At 36.6% G+C, this 17,606-nt stretch overlaps 2 protein-coding genes across 2 annotated transcripts in view; both read left to right on the top strand.

The window, feature by feature from the left end:
- Positions 1–2,622: 2,622 nt before the first annotated feature.
- Positions 2,623–17,606, top strand: part of LOC124635700 (transient-receptor-potential-like protein) — a 31,811-nt gene continuing 16,827 nt past the window's right edge. Inside the window, exons 1-12 of the mRNA XM_047171650.1 lie at positions 2,623–2,649; positions 3,276–3,400; positions 4,770–5,007; positions 5,372–5,514; positions 6,060–6,240; positions 6,619–6,810; positions 8,145–8,379; positions 9,266–9,418; positions 9,650–9,905; positions 10,371–10,504; positions 10,935–11,058; positions 16,015–16,210. Coding sequence (XP_047027606.1) covers positions 2,623–2,649; positions 3,276–3,400; positions 4,770–5,007; positions 5,372–5,514; positions 6,060–6,240; positions 6,619–6,810; positions 8,145–8,379; positions 9,266–9,418; positions 9,650–9,905; positions 10,371–10,504; positions 10,935–11,058; positions 16,015–16,210 — 2,004 coding nt within the window. The remainder of the gene's footprint in view (positions 2,650–3,275; positions 3,401–4,769; positions 5,008–5,371; positions 5,515–6,059; positions 6,241–6,618; positions 6,811–8,144; positions 8,380–9,265; positions 9,419–9,649; positions 9,906–10,370; positions 10,505–10,934; positions 11,059–16,014; positions 16,211–17,606) is intronic.
- LOC124635701 (tektin-1) lies at positions 11,476–12,858 on the top strand. The gene has a single exon (XM_047171651.1). It carries the CDS (start codon positions 11,476–11,478, stop codon positions 12,760–12,762), a length of 1,287 nt encoding a protein of 428 aa, XP_047027607.1. The 3' UTR covers positions 12,763–12,858.

The raw sequence follows: 17,606 nt of genomic DNA, 5'->3' as shown, positions 1-17,606 counted from the left end.
AGCTGTACCTAGACATCTTTAGCTTAACGGGTTTATGGGATATTGTTTGTCATCAAACGTAAGTCTGAAGAAGGGACTGCTTTTATTAGGTTCATGAAATATTAATTTATACTTATAAATTCGAAAGTAACTACGTCTAACTGCGGGAAATAGCTGCTAACTATAGGTACCTACGGAAAAAAGTGCGCACAATAGTTTTTGAATAATTTAAAGAATCAGGAGTCAGTTTGGCGCTAATTTCTAAGTGAAACGTATCTGCCTAATATGTGTAGGCGTAACAATACTGTGGTATTCCGAATGAGAATTATGTTAGTAGGATTGTTTGTACTTATGTACGTACACGCATTTCAAAGGCTTTGTATCTCCATGTAAGCAGGTGAAGGTGAAAAGTATTAGCTCTTGTAGGCAAATGACAACTGGACTACAGATCTTACCTATGTAGGTTCCATTCATGTACAAACATCAAATAGAATAATAATAATTTCAAAAAAATAAGTAAATGTAGCAAACAGTAACTTACAATTATTCGAGATGAACGTGCTCTACGATGCACGGGTGTATCAATCACCAACTTCCTGGTTCCCAGATGCTTTGTGAAAATTTTCTAAAACGCTTTCTGGCCGCTTTCTAAACGATTTCTGGCCGACCCGGAGTCGCACCTGAGACTTCGTGCATAGTAGTCGCGCCATGCGACAATTAGAATTACAAGGCATCCCTACGATGTTGCTTATACTTATCCCATATCACTTGTAAATCATACTCACATAGGTTTGTAATCTTAATTAGCTTATGTAAACATATTGGGAGTAATCATCAAATCATGAAGTCATCTTGCAATTAACCGTAAAATAGGTAGTTTGATAATAAAACGAGCCCAAAAATATCTTAGTTAAACTTATCACAACTTCAATTTGCATACTTTTAAAGTTATAATAATTTTCCACTCCACCATATCTTTAAAATCTAACCATGAAAAAGAGGTCACATAAAAAAGTAATAAATTAAAATGTAAAAAAAGTATTTTTTATTCACATGCCAGCGACAAAACCTCGTGTTGACGCAGTTTAAAAAAAAGTTTCCGCGCTCTATTGCGGATTGTAGCATAATTCAGAAACTGTCGCATTTTGTTCATTTTACATTTTGTTAATTAACATTTTATATGTAGAGCTGTTATTATGAGAAGGATGAGAAGGAAGCCCTGAAGTTTTATTTTTAGCTTTAGGAGGGGTTTTTATGAAATGACTTTGGGGTTGTTTATGGTCGATAGACCTGTGTTGCTGTTACTTATAGGGACGAACTCGAATTTCTAATTAGGCAGATTATAAAACTGAATGAAATACAATACCATTCATTTGTAGATGAGCTGAGATCTTCAGAGTTTAAGAACAGATTACACTGTTTAAGGTTTTTTTTTTGAAAAATAATCATGCCGAAAAGATGTCAATTAATTTACGATGACCTTGACCTTGAAATGAAATCGGTAATAAGAAGGAAATTAAATAAGCAATCTAATAACAAATGCGTAAATCGTACCTACTTGTTAAATGAAATGCTGTTGAAGGTGCTAAAGGTGCTTAGTTAAAAAGCTGTTTCACGCGGTTTTCTCGGAGGATCTCAGTATGTCAGTAGCTGTTTCAGGCATATAAAAACGAACCTTATTGCTTTACTAGGGTTTTATTTTGAAATCAAGTACTTACCTACCACCAAATATCTTACTGGTTAGGGCACTGGATTTCTGCTACCCATACATATGCTAAAACATTCATTTGTTTTAACGTATCTGAAACTCTTCATGTCTGCAGTTTACGGGCAAGAGTTAGCCGAAATTTTACTCCTCTCCCATCCAGCACGAGCAAGCCCATCAATTATTGAATTACCAGACAGTAAGGTTGTGTCATCAGTAAGTAGGTGACGGTCGTAATCGTCATGTCAAGCAGATTATCGTACAGTTTACGAGTAGCTAGTATTTGTACGGTATCATGCGTGGCCTTATGGCGGATCTGTATTACCTATGGTACTGTAGACTTGTGGAGAGAACTGAGAGAAGGAGTCTTTTTGGAGTTGTCTTTGGTTATGAGAATTTTAGGAGCAATGTGGAAGTTGGTTCTAGAATTAAGAGGAGTAACTCTGGGATTATCATGCACTTTAGCATGTGCAGTTTTATTAAAGGCTTCTGTCAAACAAAGGGCTAAGTAGGTAGTTTTTGCGATGAATGTCTTGATCTATCCAGATAGGCTCCAGAGCAAATCTGGAGCCTATCTGGAGCCAAAGAGCTCGTTCGCGCGTATTCAGTTACGAACTTTTTCGCAAAGGTAAAAAAATGATTCCATATGCAGTATTTCATAGTTTTGGTGAAGTTATACTTAGCCGTTAAAGTACTTTTTGTATTGAAAATTGCGTAATTTATCCAGTACAGCTGCCTACTTACCTTAGTAGTTGAGATAATGATCGACTTTATAGGCTTTCATTGGATTAAAATGCAGATTAAATTGAATTATCTAGAACCTTCGGGTTAGCCTAGTTACTAGGCAATGTAGGTGAATGTTTGTTTTCAGTGTGTAGATAAACAGTCTGCCAGGGGGGCGGACGCCGCTCCAGAGAAACGTGGGGTAAACCGCCAACATGGCCGAGAAAAAGGACCTGGAGGCCGTAAGTATGCATATTATATTCATTCATTTATTTAAAGATGTTCTTAACAAATCATTGCGTAATAACTTTTCGGGAAAATATATAAATACTTTTTGTTACAAGGCTGTACGTAGTGTACGTGTGCCCAATTAAATTGCTGGCCAAAAAAAGAAAGCATATTTCTTTTAATTCTTTAAAGCGTTCCAATTTCAAATCTCATTATAAATTGGCGTCTCATTTTATTGTTTACGTTCAAAATTTAATTTGCGGCAGGCAAAATTGGCGGGATTTATAATTTCTTTTGTTTGGTTTGGTTAATTTTGTTTCGAATAAATACTTAATTAAGTGTGCAGTTAATTTTCAAAGTAACCGAAAGTACATAATAGACTGAGTTTTGTGTTTTGCGAATGTAAGTATTTCTAATAAAATGTCAACAAGTCTAACCAAACAATAGACGGGATAATATAACGCCAGTTTTCACTTTCTTTTAAGTATTCTACTACTCTTGTCTAAAATAATGTTTTGAATTTGAATTTCATAATTAGGTATAAGTAGGCTACATTTTATCCGATGTCGCGTATTGGTTGTCCCAGGAAGCGGGTAAACCATCTAGTAGAAGTTAGTGTGTGATAAAAAACTCCCCGCAGGGTGACCCCGAGCTAGAATGTGTTCGGAAACCGATGGACCTGCCAACCCTGCCGAAGCCGCTGACCTTGGAGGAGAAAAAGTATCTCCTGGCCGTCGAGCGAGGGGATATGGGCAATGTGAGAAGGTAAGATGATTTAAGATAGCTTTAAATTTAGTTGGTTTCAGAATAGTTATGTAACTATAGTTTTTGCAAAAGTCAATGGCGGTCTGAGATTTAATTCCGACTAATTAAGCAAGAGTAGTTATCAACTATTTTTCTTTCATCTTTATAATCCGCAAAATACGTAAATATGTGTAGGGATATAAATGACAACAGTGTTTCATTTATAAAATATACGTACATTTATGCGGTCGAATTGAGAATCTCTTTCTTTTTGGGAAGCCGGAGAAAATTAATATTCAGCTTATCTGAACACTAATATAAAATCTTTTGTCATGATTCTTGAACGAATGTTCTAGAACCTCTTAATTATCCAAATCGGATACTTCTAGATTATCCTTAATTTGTATGCCTTTTTAACTCAACAAGTAACTCACTTATATTTCTTTTTCTGTAAAAGTCAGTCCCAAAATAGTACCTAACTTATACCTTTGTATTTACATAGTAAATATTTACAAAATTCACTTAACATCCAATTTTATTTCGAAACCCAAAATAAACATCTCTCGACAAAAATAACACGGCTTATGTCATGTTTGTTGTTGTTTGGCAAAAATAACTCGACTTTGATTTGTGAAAATATAAATAACAAAGCCGAATGGAATATGTAGAATTGTATTTAAATCGAATGTTTGGTGAAAATTCTTAGATATTACCATTATTGTATAAATAGATAGAATTTATTAGAAAGAAAGAAACATTTATTTGCGTAGAACATAGCTGTACATAAGTGGTAGCTATGTAGATTACGTTTTTGACGCGCTGCTCATGTATTTGTTTTTTAACAATAACTACATTTCTTCAGCTATCACTGAAAGTTTTTTTTGGAATCGGTCTTTTACTTAGTTCCCAAGAAACCTGCAAAAAAATTGGATATTTTTTGCGGGGCTTAGGTACTTTATCGATAGTTATACGGTTGTCGGTAAACTTAATTACTGTTTCTAGTCTAATAAGATTATGGCATTAACTTTGTACAACTGAAATCATGATTCTACGTACGTCATTTAAAATATTGAATAGCACAGATATGGATTCATATTCGTAGGATTTAGATCATGAATTCTCTATTGAATCTCAATATTAAGATTTCAACTTTTGAAACCTATGTACATCGCAGCGTTTCTTGCACTACGATTACAATACGTGTGTTTTTTTTAAACCTACGAGCATTTGTTCTATTTGTGTAACTTTCTCCAAGTTATTTGTCGAAATCCGATGTTGAGTTCCTGTGAAGTCCTTTTAGTGAATTAATTCTTTAGTGCCTCTCTTATTATTTTCGCCAAAAACTGTTAGACTTTTGAAAATTTGTTGTATCATGTTTCATCTTCTACAGAATTCTCCAAAAAGCCCACCGCAAGAAACACATAGAAATCAACTGCGTAGACTCGTTAGGTCGCGGAGCATTAACCTTAGCCATCGATGGAGAAAACCTCGAGATGGTGGAACTGCTGGTCATCATGGGAGTGGATACTAAGGATGCTTTGCTGCAGGCCATTAATGCTGAGTTCGTGGAGGCTGTTGAGTTGTTGTTGGAGCATGAAGAGTTGATACATAAGGAGGGAGAGCCTTACGTAAGTAATTGAATCTGATTTTAAGGGACTTGAGTGCCACATATAAGTAAATTAATTATGAAATGAAATGTTTTTGAATACATCTAGGCACCTAGTTGATTAGATACAATTTAACAGCTAAGGCCAGAAACATCTATTTCTTTTACAAAGCAACAGTCTGCTGATAGAATTTTCTTTAGATTTCGATTCCAGTAAATGTTTCGATTCGATGCCAGTAAAAGTTAGCGTAAGGTACAGACGTCAGCAGGTCAACCTACCACAAGACATATTGAGACATAGGTCGAGGTGCTGTTGTCTGTAGCTACAAAGTTATACAAGTGGTTTAAGCCTCACATTGACAATCTTTTCAACATACCCCACACAGAGTTGGCAGAAAGTAGACCCCAACACAGCGATGTTCACTCCAGACATAACTCCTCTAATGCTGGCAGCCCATAAGAACAACTATGAAATCATCAAGATATTGCTGGACCGCGGAGCCACGCTGCCCAACCCTCATGACGTGAAGTAAGACTTTGTTCTTCTTCTTCTTCCGAGCCTCAAATCGGCTTCCAATCTAACCGGATGCAGCTGACTTTGTGATTAGTAAGAAATGCTTGCCCTTGGGTCCACCCGCGTCCCTCGGGAACTACCACACTCGGAAAAAACTGGGTCTATGTACCTTTTTAGGGCCTAGACTAGTTGTTTACCAAATTTTATTTAAATCAGTTTAGTTACCATTCCATCATTAGCTGAATTTAGTGGTTTAGCACACATGTGAATAACTGTGAGAAAGTCAAGGTACCTACTCTTTCTTATATTTTCCTTTCAAATCTGATAGAATTTAACTGCAGCTTCTTTCAAGCCCATCTCCCTAATTTATAACTTGCGTTCTTGATTGTGTCCAGAATCATACCAAGCTTTGTACGTTAAATCCCTAAATGGTTATCTTATTATCCTAACCTACCAATTTCTATTGTGATGTTTCAATTTTAAATGGATATATATTATGTAAGACTGTATTTACTAGTGAGATTGTATGTATTAGTAAGACTATAATTTGTAATTCCTAGGTGCGGTTGTGAGGAGTGTATCCGCGAGTCTTCAGAGGACTCACTACGTCATTCGTTAGCTCGACTCAACGAGTACAGAGCTTTAGCATCTCCATCACTTATCGCTCTATCTTCAACTGATCCTATACTGACAGCTTTCCAGCTCTCTTGGGAACTAAGGAACTTGGCTTTTGCTGAACAGGTCAGTATTGAAAATATTATTTAAAAGAAGTGTGCCTAAAAATTGCTCATAAACACAGTTTAATTAATTCCAGTGTGATGATTAATTATTTCTTCTGCATTTTAAAATATAGTAACGAATCTAAACGTATTGAAGTCAGATCAATGAAATATTTAGAATTTAAATAAAGTAATATGTATATTTTAGACTACATAAAATATTTTCTCAACCTTAATGACGATGCATGTTTCAATCATGTCCTAATAGTGTCCAATAACTTTGTCTAAAACTAAATAAATGATTTCCTACAAAATGAGTTTGCTTAAATTCTGCCATTATCATTACAACAAAATTATCAAGTTCTCCTAAATCTTTCAAAGGCTTCATTCTAATCCACAGGAAAGTAAAGCAGAATACCTAGAACTTCGTCGGCAGTCGCAAATGTTTGCCGTAGATCTATTAGACCAGTCGAGAAGCTCTCAGGAGCTGGCCATCATCCTGAACCACGACCCGGATGAACCGGCTTTTGTTGATGGTGATCATATGAAGCTGGCTAGATTGGAACTCGCTATTGATTTTAAGCAGAAGAAGGTGAGTCTATAATACTTCTTTGCAAAGCTTTTGTGGTTAATTCTGACCGAATCTTTACGCTATTTAACTGTAGAAATGTCAAAATTGCTTTTACTTACTCAAAGAATCTTAAATTTTTGGATAGTGGTTGCTTTCGAGTTGAGATAAATATAAAATTTTGCATCTGACAATAGGCGAAATCATAGCAAACAATTTCTCTGAAGGACTATGTAACCGCATTAAGTGCAAATTTTAAACTGTCCAAAATAAGAAGTACATACATGTGTACATATCACTTTAACACTTGATTGATACGCATATATTCGTTTATTATAATCGTTTATTATAATATAATCGTATACAATTTATTGAGACAAATAAAAAGCGAAAAGAAAATTTTTCTTCAATGACAAAAATGTGACAGCCAAAGTCCAGCGGCGCGCGCAGCACGTCGCAGGTTGACATGGCGTCGTTTACATGGCGCTAACATGGCCCCGGCCTTGGAAACAGCCGGTTCCAACATTTTCAGCATTCCGAATTAGCAGACACATCGTCTGATATGGTGATACTGGCAGGGGGCATATTTTCGAGAATGCCCTACGTATGATGCCCGATGACGTCAGTAGGTCGGCCACCCTTGAGATCCCATCGGTTCCAGGATACATTCGTATGATTCTCCCTAACTTCCATTTTAGTGGCGGCAGGTTGTCGTCTTTTATCAAAGCCAGTTGATTGATCGCAAGAGAATCTTGACGAGTTTTCCACTTAGTGCGCGTCTGCAACTCCGCCACATATTCCTTCGCCCATCGGAATGGGAAGGTCTTTGGTGTGGGACGCAACCTGCGTCGACACCCTTGCACCTTCCCACCTTCCCAGTACGGCGAGCTGTGTCGGTGCAGCTGCTGCAGCCGCGGAAAACCTCAAGCGGCACAAATATGTAAACCTCACCGGCAATTGCATTTTTGAGCCGTTTGGGGTTGAAACTCTGGGACCATGGGGCCCAAGTGCCCACAGACTCTTTCGAGAAATTAGTAAGCGATTAGTGGAGTCCACTCGTGACCAAAGGGCTGGCCTATACTTCGGTCAAAGGATATGCATTGCCATCCAGCGTGGCAATGCAGCCAGCCTTTTGGGCACGATCCCAGCTGACAGCGATGCGGATGAATATTTTGATACTTAGTTTCCCTATAATAAAATCATTTTGTAAAACTATTGAATAAAATTCACTGAACATCTTTAACACTCCATTATATTTGAACTTGTATGAATTTTAACCGCTTATGAATTATGAAGTGAATTTATGAATGATAATGAATTCAACTTTGAACTAACTAAGAATTTTATTTTGTCTCTAGTTCGTAGCCCACCCAAACATCCAACAGCTCTTAGCATCCATCTGGTACGAAGGCGTCCCCGGCTTCCGTCGCAAGACCGCCATGGAGAAGATCAACATCATCTGTCGCGTCGCCTTGTTGTTCCCTTTCTACTGCACTCTGTACATGATCGCCCCTAACTGCGCCACCGGCAAGCTGATGAGGAAACCCTTCATGAAGTTCTTGATTCACGCCTCTAGTTATTTGTTCTTCTTGTGTAAGTAGATTTTTGTCTTTGTTATAGTCACTATCCCCATCGTATTCAATCAGGTTATGTCTTAAATGTGAAATGTCATCAAAATCAGTTATATTATCTCTTAATTTGAATTGATCAACATCATCTGTCGCGTCGCCTTGTTGCTCCCTTTCTACTGCACTCTGTACATGATCGCTCCTAACTGCGCCACCGGCAAGCTGATGAGGAAACCCTTCATGAAGTTCTTGATCCACGCCTCTAGTTATTTGTTCTTCTTGTGTAAGTAGTTCTCTTTTTTAACAGTCTTTCTCCCCATTGTAGTCAATCAGGTTATCTCTTAGATGTGAAATTTCGTCAAAATCTGTTGTAGTATCAGATCTTTTGAATTGATCAACATCATCTGTCGCTTCACCTTGTTGTTCCCTTTCTACTGCACTCTATACATGATCGCCCCTAACTGTGCCACCGGCAAGCTGATAAGGAAACCCTTCATGAAGTTCTTGATTCACGCCTCTAGTTATTTGTTCTTCTTGTGTAAGTTATTTTTTACCAATGCCCCGTTATATCAACCTTTCTATTGTAATATATTTTTCCCAGGTCTAATTCAACGTCTCTAAGAAACTTGTTGCATTATGAAAATCCTGGGACTTTTATTTATTTATACTTCTTGCACACAAAGTACAATAGTGGACTTAAAACCATATGCGTTTCTGCATTTCTCTCATAAAAGTATTCTATGTCCTGGGCCTAGCTTGACTTGCGCGTGGTCCAATGTAAAATGCAGAATCAGTAGTGTAAAAGATTGTGTATTTTAAAAAGTTGAAAAAAATAATCCAATTGCATATTTTCGTTTGAGGCTTTAAGTTTGCCAAGAAGTTATTACTAATTCACTTCATATTGTCCCCAGTGATTCTCATCCTGGTATCACAAAGAGCGGAGGTGCAAGCAATACAACTATTCGGTCCAGAGTGGATGGTCAAAGAGCTGGAAAAGGAACTTCTGAAACAACGAGGAAATGGACCCACTTATCTAGAACTTGTCGTAGTGGTATATGTTTTAGGTAAGTTCCATCAAGGATGATCCTGAGACATGAGTGTCAAGTTTATTATGACACTGTGAATTCAACTTAATCTGAGCTATTTCGTGTATTTTTCCTTCAAAGTAAAGGGTATTATTTTTTCACTACCATTTCATAGCAATGAACTGATTCTGAAGACTGAGCTTTGAAGTCTTAATGAGTATTTTTACATTATAAAAATACACTCCGAGTATAAAAATATTTTTTCCTCAGGCTTCATCTGGGAAGAAACGCAAGAAATCTACATCGAAGGCATCCGATCCTACCTTCGTAACATGTGGAACTTCATAGATTTCACCAGGAACTCTCTGTACGTGGCCGTCGCTGTGTTAAGGTTTGCTGCCTATATACAGCAGACCACTGAGATCAGAAGAGACCCTCAGACTAAGTTCATTCCTAGAGAGAATTGGGATGCCTTCGATCCTCAGTTGATAGCTGAGGGATTGTTTGCTGCGGCTAATATTTTTAGGTACGTAGAATAAGGAAGTTTGATAGGTCCAAAGTTTTTAGAGACAAACCCGTTCCTCGTGTAATTTTGACACAACATCCTGTTTCACAAAAAACTGGTCGATAAATAAGTTCAGTAAACTAATTCAGACTTTTTTCATACATACTTTACTATAGAGAAAGCATAATTGCTTTTTCAATTTGCAGTGATTTTGTTACCACATTTACCATTTGTTTTTTAATGTTAAATCATCAAATGATACTCTGCGGCGATCCCGCTGTGAGCGCAGCGTGAGGGAGTGTCACACTCTGACTGACTGAAATCCACCATGTTCCTTCTTAAGCCCTTTATGTACTAGGGCCGTGATAACTTTTTCGAACAATCTTGCAGCCTATTTACCAGTTATATAGTTCCAATCTATTAAAAAAAATGTCTTATCTCTCGACGATTCTTCTGTTAACTCGTTATATCTAACTATACCACCAGTGCCCTGAAGCTGGTGCACTTGTTCTCCATCAACCCTCACTTGGGGCCGCTGCAGATCTCCCTCGGCCGCATGGTCATCGACATCGTCAAGTTCTTCTTCATCTACAGCCTCGTGCTTTTCGCCTTCGCTTGCGGTAAGTTTTGTGTTTTCATTGATATTTGTATGCACACGCATATATTTTCTTAGGTACTAATTATGATATTAACTCATTAAATATAAGTAAATGTAGATGGTAAATTCAGTTTTTCATTCTTAAAATTATTCTTGTACAGAGTGAAACCCCGTTATCTTGGTAAACTTTTGTTTAGAATACAATTTATATCATGCGTTGCTGAGGTGTAGGCAACATGTTGCTGGCAACACAGTTTATTGCATAGTTATTAATAAAAATCAAGGAAATGGTATCCAGTAACATTCTTGTTGCCCACATTTTTGCTATGAATAAGAGGCCGTAGGACCGTAGCTTGTCCGACCGTCTTACTGTCAAGTATATCGGTGATAGAAAAATGACGTGATGAAGTGACGATGATGAATTTATTATCTACAATGATAATCAAACTTAGGGTTAAATCAACTGCTATGGTACTTCGCGGATCTGGAGAAACGCAAATGCTACGTGCTCCCTGGTGGGCTACCCGATTGGGATAATGCTGGAGACTCTTGTATGAAATGGAGGAGTTTCGGAAAGTCAGTCCTTTTTGGAGACCAGTTGTGCTAGATTGTAAAATATTTGTCTTGTATGTGCTAGTTAATTTGCTAGAGTTTTTGAGTGTTTAGCTTCTATTATAATGTTAGCGAAAAATGAAATTATTTTTAAAATTAAAAGTAAACTGTATAACGATCGATTAACTTTCTATGAATTTTATTAGTATTACGTGTTCAATTTGAGTTATTATATAAACAAAATTTCGTGTTTCCCATTTTCACGACTACCAAAAAAGGTTTATTACAATTATCCTTCTAACCTTTTTTCAAGGTCATTGCATGGCTCGTCCCGTTACCAAGTAACCAAATACACAGTTTTGTCAATTTCCCCGTGGGAGTGTGTCGTCGAATTTTGGATAAAGTTTATTTTTGAAATTATTTAGTTCTTCATTTGTAATAATGGGTGAAGCGCAGTTTGGGGTGCGCCACGTGATCGGGGCTCCCGTAGCCATCACCAGGCTGTCGGAGCAGGCCATAGTATGCATGCCGCCAAGAACAGCCAAGTTCACTCTCGCCGAATGGAAGTTAAGCAACGACCAACGATGCAGGAACACAGAAGATCAACAGCAGCTTGCAGACAGAGTCCTTGGGGAATCTGGTCGAGTGCGAGACGAGACAGCAGAACGCGCAGAAATCATGAAAGCCACCACAGACAGGCGTATTGAAGAACGCATTGGAGACATCGAGTTCAACAAAAATGAGCTGCAAATACAACGTAAGGAAATATGTTTGGAGTTAGAAGCTCTGTCCATGTATAAAACTCGTCTCCTAGATTGCCTTGCATCCCTACAAGCAAATGCTCTGACCATATGCCGCAAATGTCTTATGCTTAGAGACGGGCGTATTGGCATCGATTTGGTGGTCGATGAAGTGGAATCTGCCCTACAGCAAGAGATCACAACCATTCTTGGTGGACAAAGCCTTTTAAGGCGAGTGTTGGAGCAATTGAATGAGCAAATGCGTCGTCTGCGTTCTACTCGATACCTTCTCGATCGCGACTTGCAATACAAGCAAGCAGCTATTGACTTGGACAAAACCAATCTATCCCTCAAACCTACTGATTTATGTCTCTCCGTCTATGAAGGTTATGCTAACCTCGATCCTGCCAACATATCTGCCGATGAGTACAACGCTTATTCGGCAAAAAATATACAAATGGCAGCAAGAGAAGTGACAAGCGCTCGCCCTATCAGAATGTTCGTGGACACAATTCTCAAACAAGTGATTGACGATTTGTGGAACGCTTACAAGAAATGCAACCATGCGTTCCACGAGCGAATCGAAGATACTAAGCGAGCTAAAGCGAAGCTTGAAGACATGCATAGAGAGACGACTCAAAAGATTAGCGACATGCAGAATAATATCTTGCAGCTACAAAAAGCTTTAGCTGATAAAGAAGGTCACACTGCATTAGCGCATACGAGGCTTGGTAAGCGAGCTCAAAGAGTAGGTGCTGAACTGGTGAGAGACCCTCCAGGGCAGGCTTTGTATTACGAATGCGAGATGTTACGTCACAGCACGGAACAGCTTCAACAGATGCTGCATGAGGCGACCTCATCCTTGCGCTATTTGCTGCAAACGCAAATCCAGTTGGAAGAGGATATTAATGTGAAGATGAATACTCTGAAGATTGATGAGGTGGACTGCATGACCTTGCGAGAAACTATGGACTATCACTCGTACTAGAACTTCATCATGAAATAGTGCAACTGCGAATATGATAACTTGATTATATCATAATCATCTATTATGTCATAATAATTGTCCAGAAGTGTTCTTGTAGTTTAACCCCTCTGCTCGACAAGATTTTGACATATGACTATACCGTTGATTCGGCGGGATATTTTGAATCGCGACATGGAAGTCAAAAATTTGTACTAACTTTCAACACATGAATTCTAAGTCCGTAATGCCTGATTAGAAGTATTTTACCTATAACTTTAGAGCTCACTTATTTGACAACAACGTGCAAAGGTCAAATGGGGTCAGTTAATTCAGAAAAATATAATAATTACGGTGTTTTTAAGTCTATCGAAAAGTTAGGCATTTCAAATTTGGTGAAAACTTACCAATAAATAATCGCATCACTTTCTCAAACACAACACAAACGTCATATTTATAACATTTTCAATCCATTGCAATACATTTCGTGCACTTATTTATGTTCAATAACTAAAAAATCAGCACATAAAATACACAATAAAAATGAACAATATTTACAAGATCAAAGTCACAGACAAGTAGAGTTTGGAATAGAGTTTTATTTTTTTTTTTCAATCATCGGTGTGCATTCGATACCTAAATCGGATATTTATTATAAATAATCGAATACCAATTTTATATATTTTTTTTAATAGCAACTTATTTCAATTTTATTTATTAATTTTAAATTATAGGTTCAATTTGTTTTTGTTGTTAAGAAAAAAGATATTTAAGTTTTATGAAAGTTTTTAGCATTAAATTTTTATATGTATTATTTATTTTGGTGTTGCGTCATTCGTAATAATTTTTAACTTTAATTGAATTTTTATTACCTATTACGGAATTTTAATTTATTCTTATATTATTTCTCAACAATTCTAAGATTTTTGTTTCGGCGGAGGGTAAGCCTGCTCATAGAGGTATTTAGCCTACTTCAATCGATCTCAGTGGCGTGCACTTGGAGAGGCCTATGTCCAGCAGTGGACTGCGATAGGCTGATGATGATGATGATGATGAAGAGGGTAAGCCTGTTGTTCTGAAATATAATGCGATTTGTAACTACCAAAGTAATGTACTTATTTGGTGATGAGAAACAATAATAATAATTGATTGATTTTAAAGTCACCAAATATTTTTAACCGAATCCCAAAAAGGAGGTGGTTCTCAATTTGGATGTTTGTTTTTGGTCGAAAGGGTATATTCCCCATATTTGTTATTAGGTCCAGGATCTGATGATGGAAACCTTGAGAAATCGAGGGCAACTCTCGAAAATTGTAAGCATAGATAAGGTTATAACTTGACACTCAGATGTATGTCTGATAACACTATGAAACAGTAAAGGTTTGGAGCTGACCTGATGATGGAGACCAGAGAAGGGCGAGGGATCTCGACAACCGAACTTCTCTCGTCTCCATCTCCTTCACTGTTGCAGAGGCCTCGTAAATACGAATAATATAAGCATAAACACGAGAAAGTTTAAATATTCAGTTGTCGAGTTCCCTCGAACTTCACTGGTCTCCATCATCAGTTCAGCTCAAAACCTTCACTGTTGAATAGTGCTACCAGGCAAACACCTGAGTGATAAGATTTCAACCTATGTATTTCTGCAACTTTCGAAAGTCGCCCTCGATTTCTCAAGGTTCCATCATCAGATCCTGACCTGATGATAACGGGACCACCTCGGAAGTATACGCTATCAAACAAAAAAAGAATCATTAAAATCGATAAATAAATGGCTGAGTAATCGCGTAACAAACATACAAAAAAAACGGTCGAATTGAGAACCTCCGCTTTTTGGGAAGTCGGTTAAAAATAAGTCGGCGGCGGCCATCTTTCCATCTTGGACCAGCTTTCGATGAACAGCGAACTATTTGCCCTTTCAAACAATGAAATCGTCATAAAATTTTGCGATAACTACACCTAACTACGGCTCTCGTCAAATAGCTTTGCCGCTCAGTTAAAAAGTTGGAAGTAACGAATCGCCATTAAGTTTGGCAGGTCTACAGGAATCCTGCACATAAAACACCCGAAGAAATAAATAAGTCTTCATTTGCCGTCTTCAGAAACCCTAAAAACCGAAGATTTTTTTTATTCCGGCTACAACGTATTTTCTACCACTGATTTTCTAGCATTTTTTTCAAAATAAATTAAGTCATTTTACTTTTCCTAATTTATTTTCAGATTATGGTAAGTACCTATACAAAAGTGCAATTTAGTAATATTATAATATAAAATTATTAAATCGATTCTTTATTTTAACGAATCGGATCATTCGATGCAAAACTTCTATCACCGTCGCCATCTTGTCTATGCGTCTTCAAATTTAAAAAAAACAACTAATGTAAACAAACATGGCGAGTTCGATCAGAATTCCCGGTAATTACGATTGGATTTTAAAAAGGTATATTTCTAACGGGATGCTAAATATGAAAGGTTTGAATGCGTAAAAATAATTTAAATTTATTTAGTTATTTTATTTAGTACTCACAAATGTGGTTTGATTGGAAAGAAAATAAATATGAGCGTAAATAATTAGGAAAGTGTATGACTGATTCGCAGACCCCAATTGGGGTCTAAACCGAGCTTACGGTGACATTGATGTTTAGACCCCGATTGGGGTCCGCTACGGATTTGACGGTTAATATCGATCAAATAATTTCATTCCGTATCATTAAATGTTGTGTTAGGGTCGTGAAAGAGCTTCCGTTTATAGATTAATGTTTTACTTTAAATAAATTTTGATTGTAGGTTTGTAGTGAGCGCTTGTGTGAGTGTATCACCCCACGCATTTGTGTTAGGGTGAAACTTTTTAATTAACATGTTAGTTATTTTCACTTCATAATGTTCATGTTTGGAATTTCATTTTGCTAGTTTTATGATTGTAGTTCTGTAGTGTAGATGCTATTTCTGTATTGATGATTTTAATAAATTGATAGTGTTGGGAAAACTTTGTTTTACTGTGTGTACTTGGCTAGTATGGAAATTATCTACGTTTTGTGCTAACCAAGATGTAACCGAGTGATTAAGTTTACGTGTGGATTGGCTAGCATTGTAAACTATTGATATAATATAAACATTTGTTGAATATCTTATATCTCTAGCACCTATACTGGCGAGCGATAAGTAGCACTATCTATTTTTTTTCTTTAATTCAACATTCTGACTTTTATAAACGTTACACTTAATTTTCATTCATTCAAATTTAACTCTAAAACTAACTCGTAATTCTCCTACCAGCGTCTTCGAAGCTTCCCAATCTCTATTCTGGGCGTCCTTCGGCATGGTTGGACTTGAGAACTTCGAGCTGGCCGGTATAAAGAGCTACACCCGGTTCTGGGGCCTGCTGATGTTCGGCTCATACTCCGTCATCAACGTCATCGTGTTGCTCAATCTACTTATAGCTATGATGTCCAACTCTTATGCTATGATTGAGGTAAGTATTTTTTATAATACTTCGCAAATCAATTCTGTCCTTTTTTTTAATGTTTGAAATTCACCATTTCATTATTTTTACCTGTTGAACTGTTTGATTAAGCAGCCCATTTTTCTGAAGTCTTTGTCTTCCTGGCATTTAATAGGAATGACTATAATTTTGTGTTGAATATATGATTTTTGATACACGAACAGTTTGGTAAGACAAGATTCCAGGTAAAATATAGCTAAACGAATAAATAAAATAAAATGTGAAAGAAACATCCATTCATCTATTGGTGATCCATTGGTGTGGAAATAATGTGATGTGTCATTCAATTCTCCAGGGAATGAACTAGGTTTTTACTGAATACAACGCGTAACATTATTTCTAAATAAACTTGCAATACTGTTCGTTACATATTCTAAACGTTATATCGCGATTTCATTAAAACCATTGTACCTATTAAACAAAAACTAGATGCTTTTTATAAATCGTTCAACGCGAAGTTCTTTGTAAGTCCGGTTCAACTTTAACAGTTTCTTAATAAAGACTAATGCATTGTTAGTGCAACTGTATTGCGGTTTTATTTCTAAAGTTTACGTCTTTGCACGTGCTGAGTAGTTTATAGTGAATTTTAAAATGTATAAAATAGGAAACTTATTGTGTTTTATTTTACTGCTAAAACTTTTGAGGGGAGACTAACGTTCAGCAGTGGACGGCAATTGGCTGATATGATGATGATGATGATTGTGCTAAAATATATAAAGAGATTGTATTGTTTTTTTCCTTGACTTAAAATACATACGATGCAATGATTTTTAATTGTAAATTGATGGGAGAGTTAATAAGCTTACGTGGGCGAAGATAGAAGGCATAATTTACTACTGTCCCAAAGGACTGCCAATTATTTAATTTATTCCTCTTTTGAAAAAGAATTGAAATATATTACCTAACCTATTATTATTTTAGTGGAAGTACCTGGGACGACAAAATATTTTATTATCATCTGGAAACTCCTGAAATCCTGGCTATTGAAATTAATAGCATGCTATAAATTGCAATGAGCTAGTTCTCCCGAGCTGAAAATATAATATCTGCTTTGAGTTTTCCAAAAAGAATAAGATATTTAAGACAGATTATATTATTATTCTCTTGGGTTATTTGGTTGTAAACATTTTACTTGATACACAAAACTTATTTATATTTAGCATTTATGTCTATGGGTCAAATTGTATTTCAGAAAAATCTCACAGAAAAAACTATGTATTTATAAATAATACCGTAATTATTAAATTAATAAAGTAAGTTAATTTAGTTTAGCAACAGACAAATACGTATACTTCGCGTGTCTTTATTCTTGCTTACCTGTGATGAAATTAGCACTCTTCCACTTTCTCGGTCAAAGTCACGAGTA

The sequence above is a fragment of the Helicoverpa zea genome, chromosome 13 (assembly GCF_022581195.2).
Source record: "Helicoverpa zea isolate HzStark_Cry1AcR chromosome 13, ilHelZeax1.1, whole genome shotgun sequence".
Classification (NCBI taxonomy): Eukaryota; Metazoa; Arthropoda; class Insecta; order Lepidoptera; family Noctuidae; genus Helicoverpa; species Helicoverpa zea.
Note: the sequence above shows the minus strand (reverse complement) of the source record. Positions and strands in the feature narration are given on the sequence as shown.